Source organism: Mauremys mutica, chromosome 1 (assembly GCF_020497125.1).
Source record: "Mauremys mutica isolate MM-2020 ecotype Southern chromosome 1, ASM2049712v1, whole genome shotgun sequence".
Lineage (NCBI taxonomy): Eukaryota > Metazoa > Chordata > Testudines > Geoemydidae > Mauremys > Mauremys mutica.
Window position 1 is genome coordinate 327316796 of NC_059072.1, and position 14449 is coordinate 327331244.

At 42.9% G+C, this 14449-nt stretch overlaps 1 protein-coding gene across 9 annotated transcripts in view; it reads left to right on the plus strand.

The window, feature by feature from the left end:
* Positions 1-14449, plus strand: part of POGLUT3 (protein O-glucosyltransferase 3) — a 110162-nt gene that overhangs the window by 72224 nt on the left and 23489 nt on the right. For 5 of the 9 annotated variants that reach the window (XM_045018349.1, XM_045018310.1, XM_045018335.1 and 2 more), the window contains one exon: positions 11480-11677. In XM_045018349.1, coding sequence (XP_044874284.1) covers positions 11480-11677 — 198 coding nt within the window. Of the gene's footprint in view, positions 1-8936; positions 9016-11479; positions 11678-14449 lie in introns of all 9 variants that reach the window. The other 4 variants (XM_045018333.1, XM_045018334.1, XM_045018340.1 and 1 more) reach the window with 3 other exon arrangements.

Consider the following 14449-nt stretch of genomic DNA (forward strand, 5'->3'; position numbering starts at 1 on the left):
TTAGATTTTTAGATAAGTGTTTTCACTTTTATTTCCTGGTAACCATTTCTAGCTTTATCTCCTGTACTTGAATTCACTTAAAATCCTGTCTCCTTTTGTCAATAATCTTATTTTTAATCTAAACCAATCCACTGCTATGTGTAAACTGAACTGTTTGGTAACTCCAGTTAAAGTAACAAACGGTCAGGGGGCAACAAACCTTAATACCTGAACTGTCCAGGAGAGGGCTGGATATTGCAGAAAACACATATTTGGGAAACTCTGGGACTGGGAGGGTGTTGGGGTCACCCTGCAAGGTGTAGAAAGGCTGGTGGAAGCAAGTGTGTGACTGGTATATTGCTGGCAAGAGGCTGGGGTCAGAACTGCTGGGCCAGGGCTGAAGCTATTCACAGACACTCAGGGTGGCCTGCATGCTGTTTGGCTGGTTATGAGTGGCACAGGGCAGGCAGTGACACAACCCCTCACAGATCTGGATTGCACCCCAGAATGTGACAACCTTCTTCTGAATAAACTAAATGGAGAGTGCTTTCTAACTCCCTCACTATAAATAAAGTGTATTTTCCAGACCTCAGATCATTCTTGTAATGCTTTTCTAAATCTTTTCCAATTTTTCAACATCCTTTTTGACATATCAACACCAGAACTGTACACAGTATTCCAGTCATGGTCCCATTAATGCTATACACAGAGGTAATACCGTCTTCCTACTACTTGTTAATTCCCTTGCTTATACATCCAAGGCTTGCACTAAACTGCTTAGTTACAGCATCGCACTGGGAGCTTGTATTCAGTTGCTTGTCTGCCTTGATCCCTAAGTCCTTTTCAGTATCCCTGCATTCCAAAATACAGTCCCCCATCCTGTAAGTGTGACCTATGTTCTTTGTTGCTAAATGTATGACCTTGCATTTGACTGTAAAGTTAATCTCTGTGTGAGCTCACTTTCCCTTTTCCCCCTTGTAAATCTGCACTACAGCAGGTGAAATTTTATTGATGATGGAAAATGGTCCAACCCATCCATCTAGACTCCAGGACATGATTTTTTTAATATTAATTTTAAATACATTACTCTATCTCTGATTTTCCATAACTTACTGGCCTGAGCCACACGCAAATCCATAGTCTCTTGCTTTTTCAATGGCGTTAGTCAGTTTAAATTAAATTTATTCTTTCAGTTTTATTGGTAATTTCCTCACCCATTTGGTAACTGATACCTCCTCTTTTTCTTCTTCTGGGTACAGTGAAGGGCTCCACAATCTCATAGGCCTTCCAAAGATAATTTGATAAGGCTAGTAGCCAGTACCCAATTGATCACTACTTCAGATTGTCACCAACATCACTGGCAATTTATTGTCCCAATCTTTGCCAGTTTCTTGCACTGCTTTGTGTAGAGCTTGTTTAATAGTTTGATTCATCCTTTCTACTGCTCCTGACAATTGGGGATGATAGGAAATATGTACAGTAGGTGTTGCTTTATTCCTAAAGCTTTTAATAAACTTTTATTTCTCCTACAAAATGTGGCCCGTTATCTGAATCAATTACTTTTGTAGTTCCATATGTACTAAACACTACTTCCCACAACTTTTTGGCAGTGATTTCTGCAGTATGATTTCTGGTGGGAATCGCCTCCACCCATCCAGAAAAGAGATCTACTATTACTAATAAATACTGATTCCCCCTTTGGGTCTTAGGAAATTTATTAATATAATCAACCTACATTCTACTCCATGGCTCCACAATTCTTTGGTGCAACAAGGGTCCTGAATTCGATGGTCTATTCCCATCTGCTGCACACCTTACGCAGTTTTTAACAAAGTTTTCTACGTTCTTTCGTACCTTAGGCCATATTCCAATTTGTTTTACCTTAGAGTATTCTCTATTTCTTGGTGGGCTGTAGAGTGACACAGGTTAATAATCTCTTCTATTTGAAGTTTTGTCAGGTACCCACTTTACCTCTTCTGTTTTCTTATTTACCACTTAGCCACCTTGTATATTTCAAGTATCAGAGGGGTTGCCATGTTAGTCTGGATCTGTAAAAGCAGCAAAGAGTCCTGTGGCACCTTATAGACTAACAGACGTATTGGAGCGTGAGCTTTCATGGGTGAATACTCACTTCGTCGGATGACATGCATCCGACGAAGTGGGTATTCACCCACGAAAGCTCACGCTCCAATACGTCTGTTAGGTTGCCTACCCCTGTTATAGACTATGGCACAGGTGCCGAAGGTGGCAGGCGAGCTGATTTTCAGTGGCACTCATGCTGCCCGGGTCCTGGCCACCAGTCCGGGGGGCTCTGCATTTTAATTTAATTTTAAATGAAGCTTCTTAAACATTTTAAAAACCTTATTTACTTTACATACAACAATAGTTTAAAAAAACCAGGAGTACTTGTGGCACCTTAAAGACTAACAAATTTATTTTAGCATGAGCTTTCATGAACTAAAGCTCACTTCTTCGGATGCATCCGAAGAAGTGAGCTTTAGCTCACGAAAGCTCATGCTAAAATAAATTTGTTAGTCTTTAAGGTGCCACAAGTACTCCTGTTTTTTTTGCGGATACAGACTAACACGGCTGCTACTCTGAAACAATAGTTTAGTTATATATTATAGACTTATAGAAAGAGACCTTCTAAAAACATTAAAATGTGTTACCGGCACGCAAAATCTTAAATTAGAGTGAATAAATGAAGACTTGGCACACCACTTCTGAAAGGTTGCCGACCCCTGGTCTATAAGGTGCCACAGGACTCTTTGCTGCTTGTATATTTCAGTTTCCCCATCTTTCCTCAGGTTTAACCTTCTGTTTTATGGCTTGAACTCTAGTAACTACCATAACTTCCAAAGGTTTCTTTGCTGCTAATCTAGCTAAAGCATCCACTTTATCATTCCAATATTTTTTATTCCCTTCTAGCTTTTGATAACCTTTTAATATGTTTTACTCTTAATTTTCCTGGGTGTTTTTTCAACCAATTATAGATAGATAGATTTTCCAATTTTCCTTTTGGACCACATTTTTTCCCTCAGCTGTTTCCCAATTATTTTTTTTTCTAAATCTCAATCCAGTATAACAGTCCTTGTACCACAAAGTCTGAATCCATATAGACATACAGACAGTCTGCAACATTATTTTTTTGTTTAAGCAGATCACTACGAGCTCTGACCTCTGCTCCCTGAGCTGAAGTCATACTCATAGGGCTTGGCTACACTTACACTTCAAAGCGCTGCCGCGGCAGCGCTTTGAAGCGCTAAGTGTAGTCAAAGCGCCAGCGCTGGGAGACAGCTCTCCCAGCGCTGTCCATACTCCACCTCCCTGTGGGGAATAACGGACAGCGCTGGGAGCGCGGCTCCCAGCGCTGGGCTTTGACTACACTGGCGCTTTGTAGCGCCGCAATTTGCAGCGCTGCAGAGGGTGTGTTTTCACACCCTGCTGCAGTGCTGCAAATTTGTAAGTGTAGCCAAGGCCTTAGACCCAGAAGTAGTCTCCCCATCCATTTGTACAGCAGCATATCCCGTATATTGCTTAGAGCTCTCATGGTATGAACTACCATCTTAAACCAAACCTCTTTTTCTCCGAGGCCTAACACTTCATCTACCAGGGGTGCTTCTTTAACTAACTTTGGTTTGGTTTTTGGAAGTGGGAATTCATGCTCCTTTCCTTCATTAGGAGGGCATATGGTAACATTATTGCTTGTTCGTCATTTTTATAAGTAACATCTCTGCTAGTTAACATCAAGGTACACTGGGCCATCCTGATATTTAATACTCCTTTCCCCTGCAGTTTCCTTGATAAAATATACTTCAGGGGAGAGTGAGGTGTTTGACTACTGGCAGAGTCCCTATTATAATACAAAGCAAAAGCTTCAATGGCCCATACAGCAGCTAAACATTCTCTTTCACAGGTCTCAAACTGCTGCTCCTTAGGGGTTAATCTTCTAGATTTGTATGCTACAGGTATTAATTTCCTGCATTAGTACTCCTGCTAGAATGGCTTGTTTATTTCAGGGAATTTCAATGCTGGATCTTGCATCAAAGCTTGTTTTAAATTACAGAAAGCGTTTTCTGGCCCCCACTCCCAGTTCACTTTTTTTTTTGTTTAAGTAAACGCCACAAGGGTCCAGTTATAATGGCAAAATTTTAGATGTGTTTTCTTAAATAGTTAAACCCTCCTAACGTTACCCTTAATGCATGAGAATCCTCTAGCCTTGGTAAATTCATTAATAATTTCACCTTTTGTTGATCTACCTGAATTCCTTGTTCCCCTAGTTTCCCCCCTCCCCCTACCCCCAAAATAATTCACTCTCCTCTGCACTAGTTGGGCTTTCTCTTTATTAGCTTTGAAACCTGTTTCCTGGATGATTCTCAACACTTTTTTAGTTTGCTCAGTTACCTTCTCTTCAGTGTCCACCCATATGAGTTCACATTCTCCCGATCCTCTTTGGAAAATTGATCCAGCATGTTGGTGTGCAATAGCTGGAGCGCAGTGTAGGCCCTGGGAAATTCTTTTAAATAAGTACTGTTGTTCCTTAAAAGTAAACACAAAGCGGGCCCAAGAATCGGGATGCAATGGGATGGCAAAAAAACAATTTGCCAAATCTATGACAGAACCATTTAGGGGCCCCCTGTATTCTTGCCATAACTTGAGGTAGATCGGCTACTATTGGTGCCATGGTGGGGAGTAGCTTTTATTAATTTGTCTAAAATCCATTGTCAGTCTCCAATCTCCTGAGGCTTTTAATATGGGCCAAATTGGGCTATTGTATGTGGATTTTTCCTTTTCAATCACTCCCTGTTGTTCTAATGATTTATTTATTTATTATTTCTGCCTCTGCTTGCACAGGATATTTATATCGTCTCTGTGGTGGCACTTCATCCCCCACAATTTTACCACATGCTTCGATTTTACCACATTCTGTTTTATTCTTAATTCATACTTTGGGAAACTCGTTTACCCACACATCCTGTTGATTCAGTATAATCTTCTCGACTGCTTCTGCAGCACATATTCTTGGAATGTACCCTGCTGTCAGGACACTTTCCATCCAGCTGGGCGCACACCACAGAACTCCAATAGTTAAATCCAAAACTAACCAATTCCCCCACCCCACCCCACCCCACCCCAAGGAGTCCCCAATATTACCGGCTCAGCCACCTGATCTATCTGAAGCATTTGTTCTTTACAACAAAAATCCCCCACTCTCTCTCTGGGTATAGCTATTTCTACTGAATGATACATTTTTCCTGACACTCCTTCCCCAATAAAGGAGGCTGCTGTAATGATCCCTGATACATATCGAGTCAAATCACAACTTTTATTTGCAATATTTACACCAGCCCCACTATCCAGTAGGGCATCTTTGGGTCCATTATCTCCCACAATTAAAGTTGTCCTAGGCTTCCCATTTGAATTCCATCTTAATTACCATCTCCCACTCCTGAGGACCCATTTCCAGTGGGAGCAACTTGTCATCGGGGCTTCCCTATAGAGCAGGTTTTTCTGAACCCTCATCTTGCATAGCTGCAACCTTTTTCTGCTCCTTAAACTTTTCTTCTTCCATCCTTTGCATTTCTTTGATCAATTCATCAGTACGTCTCCCATTTCACTTATTCATATCTACTCTCCTCAATTTCAAATACCTTCAAGCGATATTCCAAATCACATCTTTCTTGATTATTCCACCCTCTACCTCCTTGGAGTGGGGTGTTTTGTCCTTTACCATGGCCTCTTCCTCTCTCACAATATCCTGATCTATAAGCACTCTTATTTGAGTATGTTATTGCCTTAACAAAAGGTATTCTGGGTTTCAAGCCTTCTACCTGGCATCCCCCTTTCATCATTTGTTGGCATACTATCCAGTGCTCCAGTGCATCCATAACAGTTAACCCCTCATCCTGGTCTGCTTGGTTCATCAAATTAGTAGACATATCTAATAAATTTCTGTCCAATCCTTTAAATATATCATTTCAAAATTCCTTCTGATTTAAGTCAACTGCCATCAAAGAATCAGCTGTGACATGTCTGGCGACCTCCGCCCTGGGATTAATCACCAATTGTATTTTTCCAGCCAATAATCCCTATGTTATTTTTCTTAATAGGTAATCCCTGGGTAAATCTCCAGGTTTCATGTAATCTGCACTGGATAACACGTTTATGGTTTTTTGACCTGACTCTTTCCCTAACAGCATAATAAATTGTGGTATCAGCTAGTGAGCCTCTGGTTGCCTGTGCAAAGCATTTTTCCACTCGATCTACTGCCTGTCTAATCTCTTTAGTGGTAGCTGCCCTGATTAATCTATAAGATTAATTTATATTTAAATTCTTTGTTCCTTCTGATTCTGCCCACTGTACTAGCCATGTAGCTAAATCTCTCATATTCACTGGGCCTAATGACTTTACCATTGACTGTAAGTCTGATGAACTCGCAGAAATTATTTATGTCTGCTCTGATTGTATGTCCCCTGTTGCATCCTTAATGGTTGATCTCTGTTTTATCACGGCTACAGACTTTACTGGCTTAGCCTTTTCTGGCCAGAAACTGTTGAGGGAAGAAATTAGAAACTTATTTCTTCCCTCAACTTAGTATAAAGCCCCTTTCAAGGTTGGTCAAATTCCCTTTACTCTTGACCCCCTCACAGATCCTCTTCATACCAAATATCGTTGGAATCCAAATCTCTCTCTTTTTGACCCACAGCCGCAACTTGCAGCTTCTGTATTTTCACTTGCTTTTTCAATGCTGCTATAGTTTTCTGGCACCAACTGTTTTCTAAGGTATCCAATATTACATCTGGTTCCACTGCACCTTCCATCCAAGGGCATGTTCCAAATGCAATAATCTCTTTCTCTAACAGACGGGGCTTTAACTTTAGTTCACTGGGGTGCCTCTTTCACCCCTTTACTTCTCTTCTTAAACAATGTTTTCAACATTATTACAATAACACCATGTGGTATCTCCCCACGTGTTTTTTGTTTGTTTGTTTGTTTTCTTCACAAATTTCTCACAGATTTCACAAATAAGGAGTCACCCTTATTAGCCTTAAATAAGGACTCCCCCAACACTGTAAGACCCTGTCTCGAAATCTGGCACTTGTTAATATTTCTCCCCCCCACCCTCCGCATTCTCCACCACATGTTAGACCCACAATAGAGCTCTCCCTATGGGATGGGGAGCAGGCAGATACCGGACACAGTGTTGGTATATAATATTCTAAATGCTCTTTATTCATTACAAAACAAACCTTACTCACTCCACATTCACACCCCAAACATACTATATCAGAGTCCAAAGGTCAGAATGGTCCCGATGGCCAGTCAAGATTCGTTCCAATTATAAGATCATAAGATGCAGGGAGCTGGCAAAAAACACATCTATATTCACATGGGCTCTGGATCAATAAATGACTCCGATTTGCAGAAATCATAGGCAACCATTTATAGTCCATTCCGTCACGTCATCGGTTCTTTTCCTTTGTTTACTAGGCCTTCTAATCACAAAATTCCAAAGAGACAATCCTGGGCGGGCCACCATGATCCAACGCGTGCCATTTTCTCCAATTCTTATACACTTTTTATCAGTCCAGCTGGTGGTGTTTCCTTTTCTGCTGATTCTCCATATTTTTCTCCAAACATAACGAGATTGTTTTTGCACAAATAGTTCTAATAGTTATTGACCTTAAGTTCTTGCTTCGGTTGCCAGCTTGCAATGCTTGTATTCATGTCAAGCATGCGTCATTCATACTGGGCCCCAATCACCTATAACAGGGGTCGGCAACCTTTCAGAAGTGGTGTGCCAAGTCTTCATTTATTCACCCTGAATTAAGGTTTCGCGTGCCAGTAATACATTTTAACATTTTTAGAAGGTCTTTCTAAAAGTCTATAATATATAACTAAACTATTATTGTATGTCAAGTAAATAAGGTTTTTAAAATGTTTAAGAAGCTTCATTTAAAATTAAATTAAAATGCAGAGCCCCTCGGACTGGTGGCCAGGACCTGGGCAGTGTGAGTGCCACTGAAAATCAGCTCGCATGCCGCCTTCGGCACCCGTGCCATAGGTTGCCTACCCCTGACCTATAACATATTACATGGATATATCAATATACATTGTGGCACCTTAGAGACTAACACATTTATTTGAGCATAAGCTTTCATGGGCTAAAACCCACTTCATGGGATGCATAGAATGGAACACACAGAATGAAGATATTTATACATACAGAGAACATGAAAAGGTGGGAGTTCTCTATATGTATAAATATCATCTTTCTGTTTGTTCCATTCTATGCATCCCATGAAGTGGGTTTTAGCCCACGAAAGCTTATGCTCAAATAAATTTGTTAGTCTCTAAGGTGCCACAAGTACTCCTGTTCTTTTTGCAGATACAGACTAACACGGCTGCTAATCTGAAACCTGTCAATATACATTGTGATTCATATATATATATATATATATATATAATTCTCCTTTGAGTAAGTGTAAATCCCTCTGTAGGTAAACACGACTCATGTGCATGAGCCAAGAGTCTTTGCAGTAGCAGTGTCTGTCGAGATTGCACGTGTACCCTCTGCCCCCTCCCTCCCTCAGCTCCATCTTAACCAGGCAGCAGGATGGAACCCAGCAGTGTCCAATCCATTCCTTCTCAGTGTTCACCAGTTCTTCTACTAGTTCATCTGATAACCAGATAATCTTCTACCCTTCCAGGAGGAAATCTTTCTGTCTACCTAAATTGTCAGTTAAAAAATCAAAAAGGAAGAAGACCCCCTTGTATAGATTGCCCTGTGAAGTTGTACTAAGTGTCATGGCAGAATTTCAACTTTTGGGCTTCAAGCCCTGCCCCTCCTGCAGTGGTTTGAGACCACTAACTGATGGTCATAGCAGGTGTTTATTCTTCTTGGGCGAAAGCTATACTCTGGAGCACTGGACAGTATGCCATTCCTTTTCCACCAGGATGCACAAGTCACAGGACGCTTGATTTAAGCTTCACTTTCTGGAGTAATCAATTGAGGTCACTTCAGATCCCGAAGAAGTGAGTACCATGTCCAATTGTTGTACCAATATAATAAAAACCAGCAGGATCTTATTAAGAGGGATAAGGCAAAGATGCCACATTTATTGTAAATACCATAACAAAACAAAAGACAATGTTTTCCTACTTGTTTCTATTACTACTTATTCCTTATATACACACACACACACACACACATATATATATTCATTCACACAATCATTCATTCAGGTTCTGTATAGATGTTATAGTTACCAGCCTAGATGTTGCTCATGCCAAGTTACTGGCCAGGTACCTTGGTCATGAGGATGGAGCCGAGTCTGTGTCAGATGCATCTGATGCTCCTGGAGGTTGGTATCAGAACCATAGACTCAAAGTCCTCAGTCTTTAGAGTCCAGTTTTATAGGGATTTTTCCCTATGTTAGTTCATAGGAGTTGCTTCATTTTGCTGTTGCTAAATCAATCAGCAGGTGGCTGGCTCCATGTTGTCAGATGCTTTGTTTTTCCTTCCTTTGAGGTGTGGTGGGTGGATTCCAGTTTGCCCTCCGGGGGGTCATCTGGTTGATCCCACTTGACACCTTCTTCAGCCGACACTGAATTCTTCAGGCTGGTGACTCCCTAACCATTCAGTCACATACATTCTTTATCTTAATTACATCTATTTCACTGTCTCTTTACTCTTTGGGGTGTTACCAATTTATGTGAGACTCCCTGTCTTTTAACAATCAAAGATAAAGTGAGATGAAAACTTACAGAGGGTGAGGGTCTCTATTTATACACTATAACAGCTACTGTTTTGGCTTACTTAGAGTTAATTAATGTTTAACAAGTTTTATACAAAGTATTTCTTTGAGCAGGCTTCACACAGACACAGCTGGTGGCTTGCAGGTTAGAATTACAAATTTACTTTTAACATAAACCTTAAGTTATAAAGTATTAATTAACAATAAATCAATAAATCATTTCTCATATAAACCATCTTTAATATCCCTACACAATGAGGTATCAAAGAAGTGAACATCCATGAATGCCCCCTCTAGCAGTCATGCAGTGCCAAAATCCAGTACTGATAAACTCTTAACATCAAGAAAAGAACTGGTATTGAGAACCCTGGCACCAATGTATGAGGCACTACCATTTTCAACATGGAAGACTGACAGGTAGAAAGGCTGTTCCAGGTGTAAGGAGACTGTTGTTGCCTTACTAAAACTCAGTGGGGATGTTTTGGTTGGCTAGCTCCCAGTCCCAAAAGAAGGGGAAGGGTCAATGGGAAATCAGGGCCCTGAGACTGATAGTCCCCAGAAACAATGGGGAGAGGCCAATGCTCCAGGTCAGCCTGGTTGACAGGGCGGGCAGGCTAATCAGGGAGTGAGGAGGCCAGAGGGGTCCCATTAGGGTGAACAGATCACCACACTAAAATATATTGGGACACATTGGGGTGCCATCAGCCCTGCCCACAGTCCACCCCCGCTCTGCCGAGGCTCCTCCCCCACTCTGCTCCAGGTCCTGCCCGTTCCTCACTTGCCCCCACCACCACGCCCTTCCTCATCCCCTGGCCTGCCGCTGGCTTGCTGTGTCCCTCCTCAGTCCCCCTACCCACCGCTCGCCTCCCAGCCCGTTTGCTCACCCCTTCACCTCCTGCCCACAACTCACCCCATGGCGCCAACTTCCCCTCTGCCGAGTGGGTGCCTGCCCACACACCGCCTCTTCCTGCCCCTGCACCGCCCTTGCCCCACCCCCATTCCACCCCCTTCCTCCAAGTCCCCGCCCCTGCCCTGCCTGGACCACCAGCACTGGATGGAGAGGAGTGCCAGCTGCCCTTATGAAGAATCTCTTCCACTTGGAAGAATAAGTCTTTCTCAAATCCTGCATCTTGGCAGGAGGTTAGACTAGATGACCCTTGTGGTCCCTTCTAACTGTATAGTTATATGATTTTGTTTTTGACTCCTGCATGCTGCAAGTGCCTTCCCACCAGCTAGCAAGTATTCTTCACTCCTATTGGGTTTTATCCTGGTTTTCTTTCTCTCTGATTCCTGAGGAACTAACATATCTTCACAGTATTAACTTGAACTCTGAATAATAAAGTTAATCTTGTGCTTCAAAACATTTAAGACAAGCTTACAGCATTGTAACTGTCACACCTCTAGGTAACTTACATCTTGCTTATTTTCAGCTTGATTTGTCCATTTATATTAGACATATGATGATCCGGAAAACTTGACAGGGTGATCTCTTCCTCTTACACCAACATTAATTTCCAAGAATGTATGTATCTTATAAAGCATGACTGCTAAATTTATGCACTCAGAATAGCTTACAGGGTAAATCCAGAGAAATGTCTCTGAGTTTTATAGAGTTATTTCAGCTTTACATTGGTATAATTCAGAGCAGAATTTGATCCATCAGTGGCATCTCTCATTTTTTTCATTTAAGTAACCCTAATAGCATGCAGTGTCTACAACTATTTTTATTTTCTTCTTTTCAGGAAGAACACAGTTTAAAGTGGGAATTAAGGCACTTTCCCCCAAAGAAGTCATCGGGATCCACATCCCTAACCTTATGGATCGGAATGATGGGTCATTTCTTATACAGTATCGAATGTATGGGAGTGTCAACAAAGGGTTAAAGATTGAGGTACTTTATGGTAATGAACACGTAGCTCAGTCTCCTTATATTTTGAAAGGTACGTTTTTCAGTTTACCATTTTATGGTGACAGCTACAGAAATGCTATGGACTAAACTTTGGCTAGTCGGAGACAGTAACAAACTGGAGGTACCAATGCTTTTTCTGGTTTAAGCAGCCTCTTACACCGCCTTCCTCTTATACAGATTAAAGGAGCAGAAATAATCTACATACAGATCATTGCCAAATTATGGGACATAAATATTTAAACCTGTAGACCATGGTCCCTGAACTTCAGGTCCTGCCTCAGAACGTGCCTCCCTAGCTCTTGTTGCAGGGTGACCTTCAGGTTTTGTGGAGTGCCACAGCAGAGACAAAACTTCTTCATTTGTGGTCTAGCTGTGAGTGCTATATTTGTCTAAAGGAAACCTCACCTAATAAAGCAAGGAAATCCATGTTGTTCCCAGCAATTTATAATTTGTTCAGACCATCTTACCCAAGGCCGGTGCAAGGATATTTTGCGCTTTAGGCGAAACATCCGCCTTGCGCCCCTCCCCTCCCCCTCCTCCTGCAGTATCGCTTATTATAAACTTTCAAAAATGAATACTGCATAATATGGCATTGTTCATTAGAATTAATACACGTTATTGGACCCCATATCTACTCTGGTGACACCATCAGAGGACCCAACCACATGAGCCACACCATCAAGGGCTCATTCACCTGCACATCTACTAATGTTATACATGCCATCATGTGCCAGCAATGCCCCTCTGCCATGTACATTGGCCAAACTGGACAGTCCCTACGTAAAAGAATAAATGGACACAAATTGGACATCAGGAATGATAACATACAAAAGCCAGTAGGTGAACGCTTCAATCTCCCTGGACGTTCTATAACAGATTTAAAAGTCACTATTCTTGAACAAAAAAACTTCAGAAACAGACTTCAAAGAGAAACAGCAGAACTAAAATTCATTTGCAAATTTAACACCATTAATTTGGGCTTGAATAGGGACTGGGAGTGGCTGGCTCATTACAGAAGCAGCTTTGCCTCTCCTGGAATTGATACCTCCTCATCTATTATTGGGAGTGGACCACATCCACCCTGATCGAATTGGCCCTGTCAACACTGGTTCTCCACCTGTGAGGTAACTCCCTTCTCTTCATGTGTCAGTATATAATGCCTGCATCTGTAACTTTTACTCCATGCATCTGAAGAAGTGAGGTTTTTTACCCACAAAAGCTTATGCCTAAATAAATCTGTTAGTCTTTAAGGTGCCACCGGACTCCTTGTTGTTTTTATAAAATTAGAATGGTGGATAGTCTGTCATACTGGGGGATTGGGTTTGGTGGGGAGAGGAAGCAGACTGGGTTCGGTCAGTGGGGGTTTGGGTTTGGCTGGGGGGTGCAAGGGGAGCAGACTGGGTTCGGTCACTGGGAGGATTGGATTTAGCTGGGGAGGGGAAGGGAAGCAGACCGGATTCGGTCAGTGATGGTTCGAGTTTGGCCGGGAGGAGAAGGAAGCAGACTGGGTTCGGGTCAGTGGGGGTTTGGGTTTGATAGGGAAGGGAAGCAGACTGGGTTCGGTCAGTGGGGGTTCGGGCTTGGCTGGGGAGTGCAAGGGGAGCAGACCGGGTTCGGTCATTGGGAGGATCAGGTTTGGCTGGGGAGGGGAAGGGAAGCAGACTGGGTTTGGGTGTGGAGGCGGGAGAGGGGCAATCTGGGTTTGGCCTGGGGGGGGCAGCGGGCAGGGTAGGATTCAAAGAGCTGCAGGGTGAAATGGGCGCTCTCCAGTCCCTGGCATGCAGCAGCGGGCCAAGTGCAATTGCAACAGGGCAATGGGAGTGTGTCGCCTGCTTTGCCTTCATGAGTCCATCCTGCGCCCAGGCTGGGGAGTTGAATGCTGGGCTCTCGCTCCAGCAGCGGGGCGTGGGGCAGGCAGGACTGTGAGGCCCTCACGCCAAAGCAGGGTTGGGAGGGTAGAAAGCTGGGGCGCAGGGAGGTGGGTTAAAGCGGCTTAGCCGCCCCTCCACGCAAGAGAGCCCGCAGAGCTGCCAGCCACGGCGTCCCTCCCTTCTCTCCCCAGAGCAGAGCCTCTGCTCCGGCCTGCATTGCACTGACAGCACAGCTCAGCCCCAGCGGGGGTCTTACACTTCCTGCCACAGACTGCTCCACTCTCCTTCTGGCTGCCGTGCAATCTACGAGACAGAGGAGCTATTACTGTAACGTATCTACCAACACAGCAATATCTGTACAATTATCAATTCACAATCAAATGACTTCGCTGGCTTTCTAAATGGCAGGAGAGCAATTCATTGGGAGCGTGGCTCTTATCATATACGACCTCCCTACAGTCTGTGATCTGCAGCCAGCGTCTTGATTGGCAGAGGCGCCCCCGAATCTTGGCGCCCTAGGCGGCTGCCTAGTTTGCCTAGTGGTTGCACCGGTCCTGATCTTACCTTTGTGATTTCTAAAGCACGGTCCTTTCTAGACATTGAAATCTTATAACCAGCCCCATGTTCTCTCCTCTTTTCTTCCTACAAGCCCAGTTTAGATCAATGCTGGTCCCTACACTATAAGTTCCACTTAAAAGGGGAAAATAATGCAAACTGTTTTCAAATTTCTGGTCGTCTTCTTTCTTCTCACAGTTGATTGGTTGCCTACCAAGGGAAAAGGATGAACACTGAAAACAAAATTACTACTTCAGCATCATTTCCCACTCTTTCCTTCTCCTGATCAAAGTGGTTTTGTTTGTTTGTTTGTTTGTTTTTGTATAGCAGCCTATGTACACACTATTATAAAACACTTCAAAACTGAAGCAAAAATG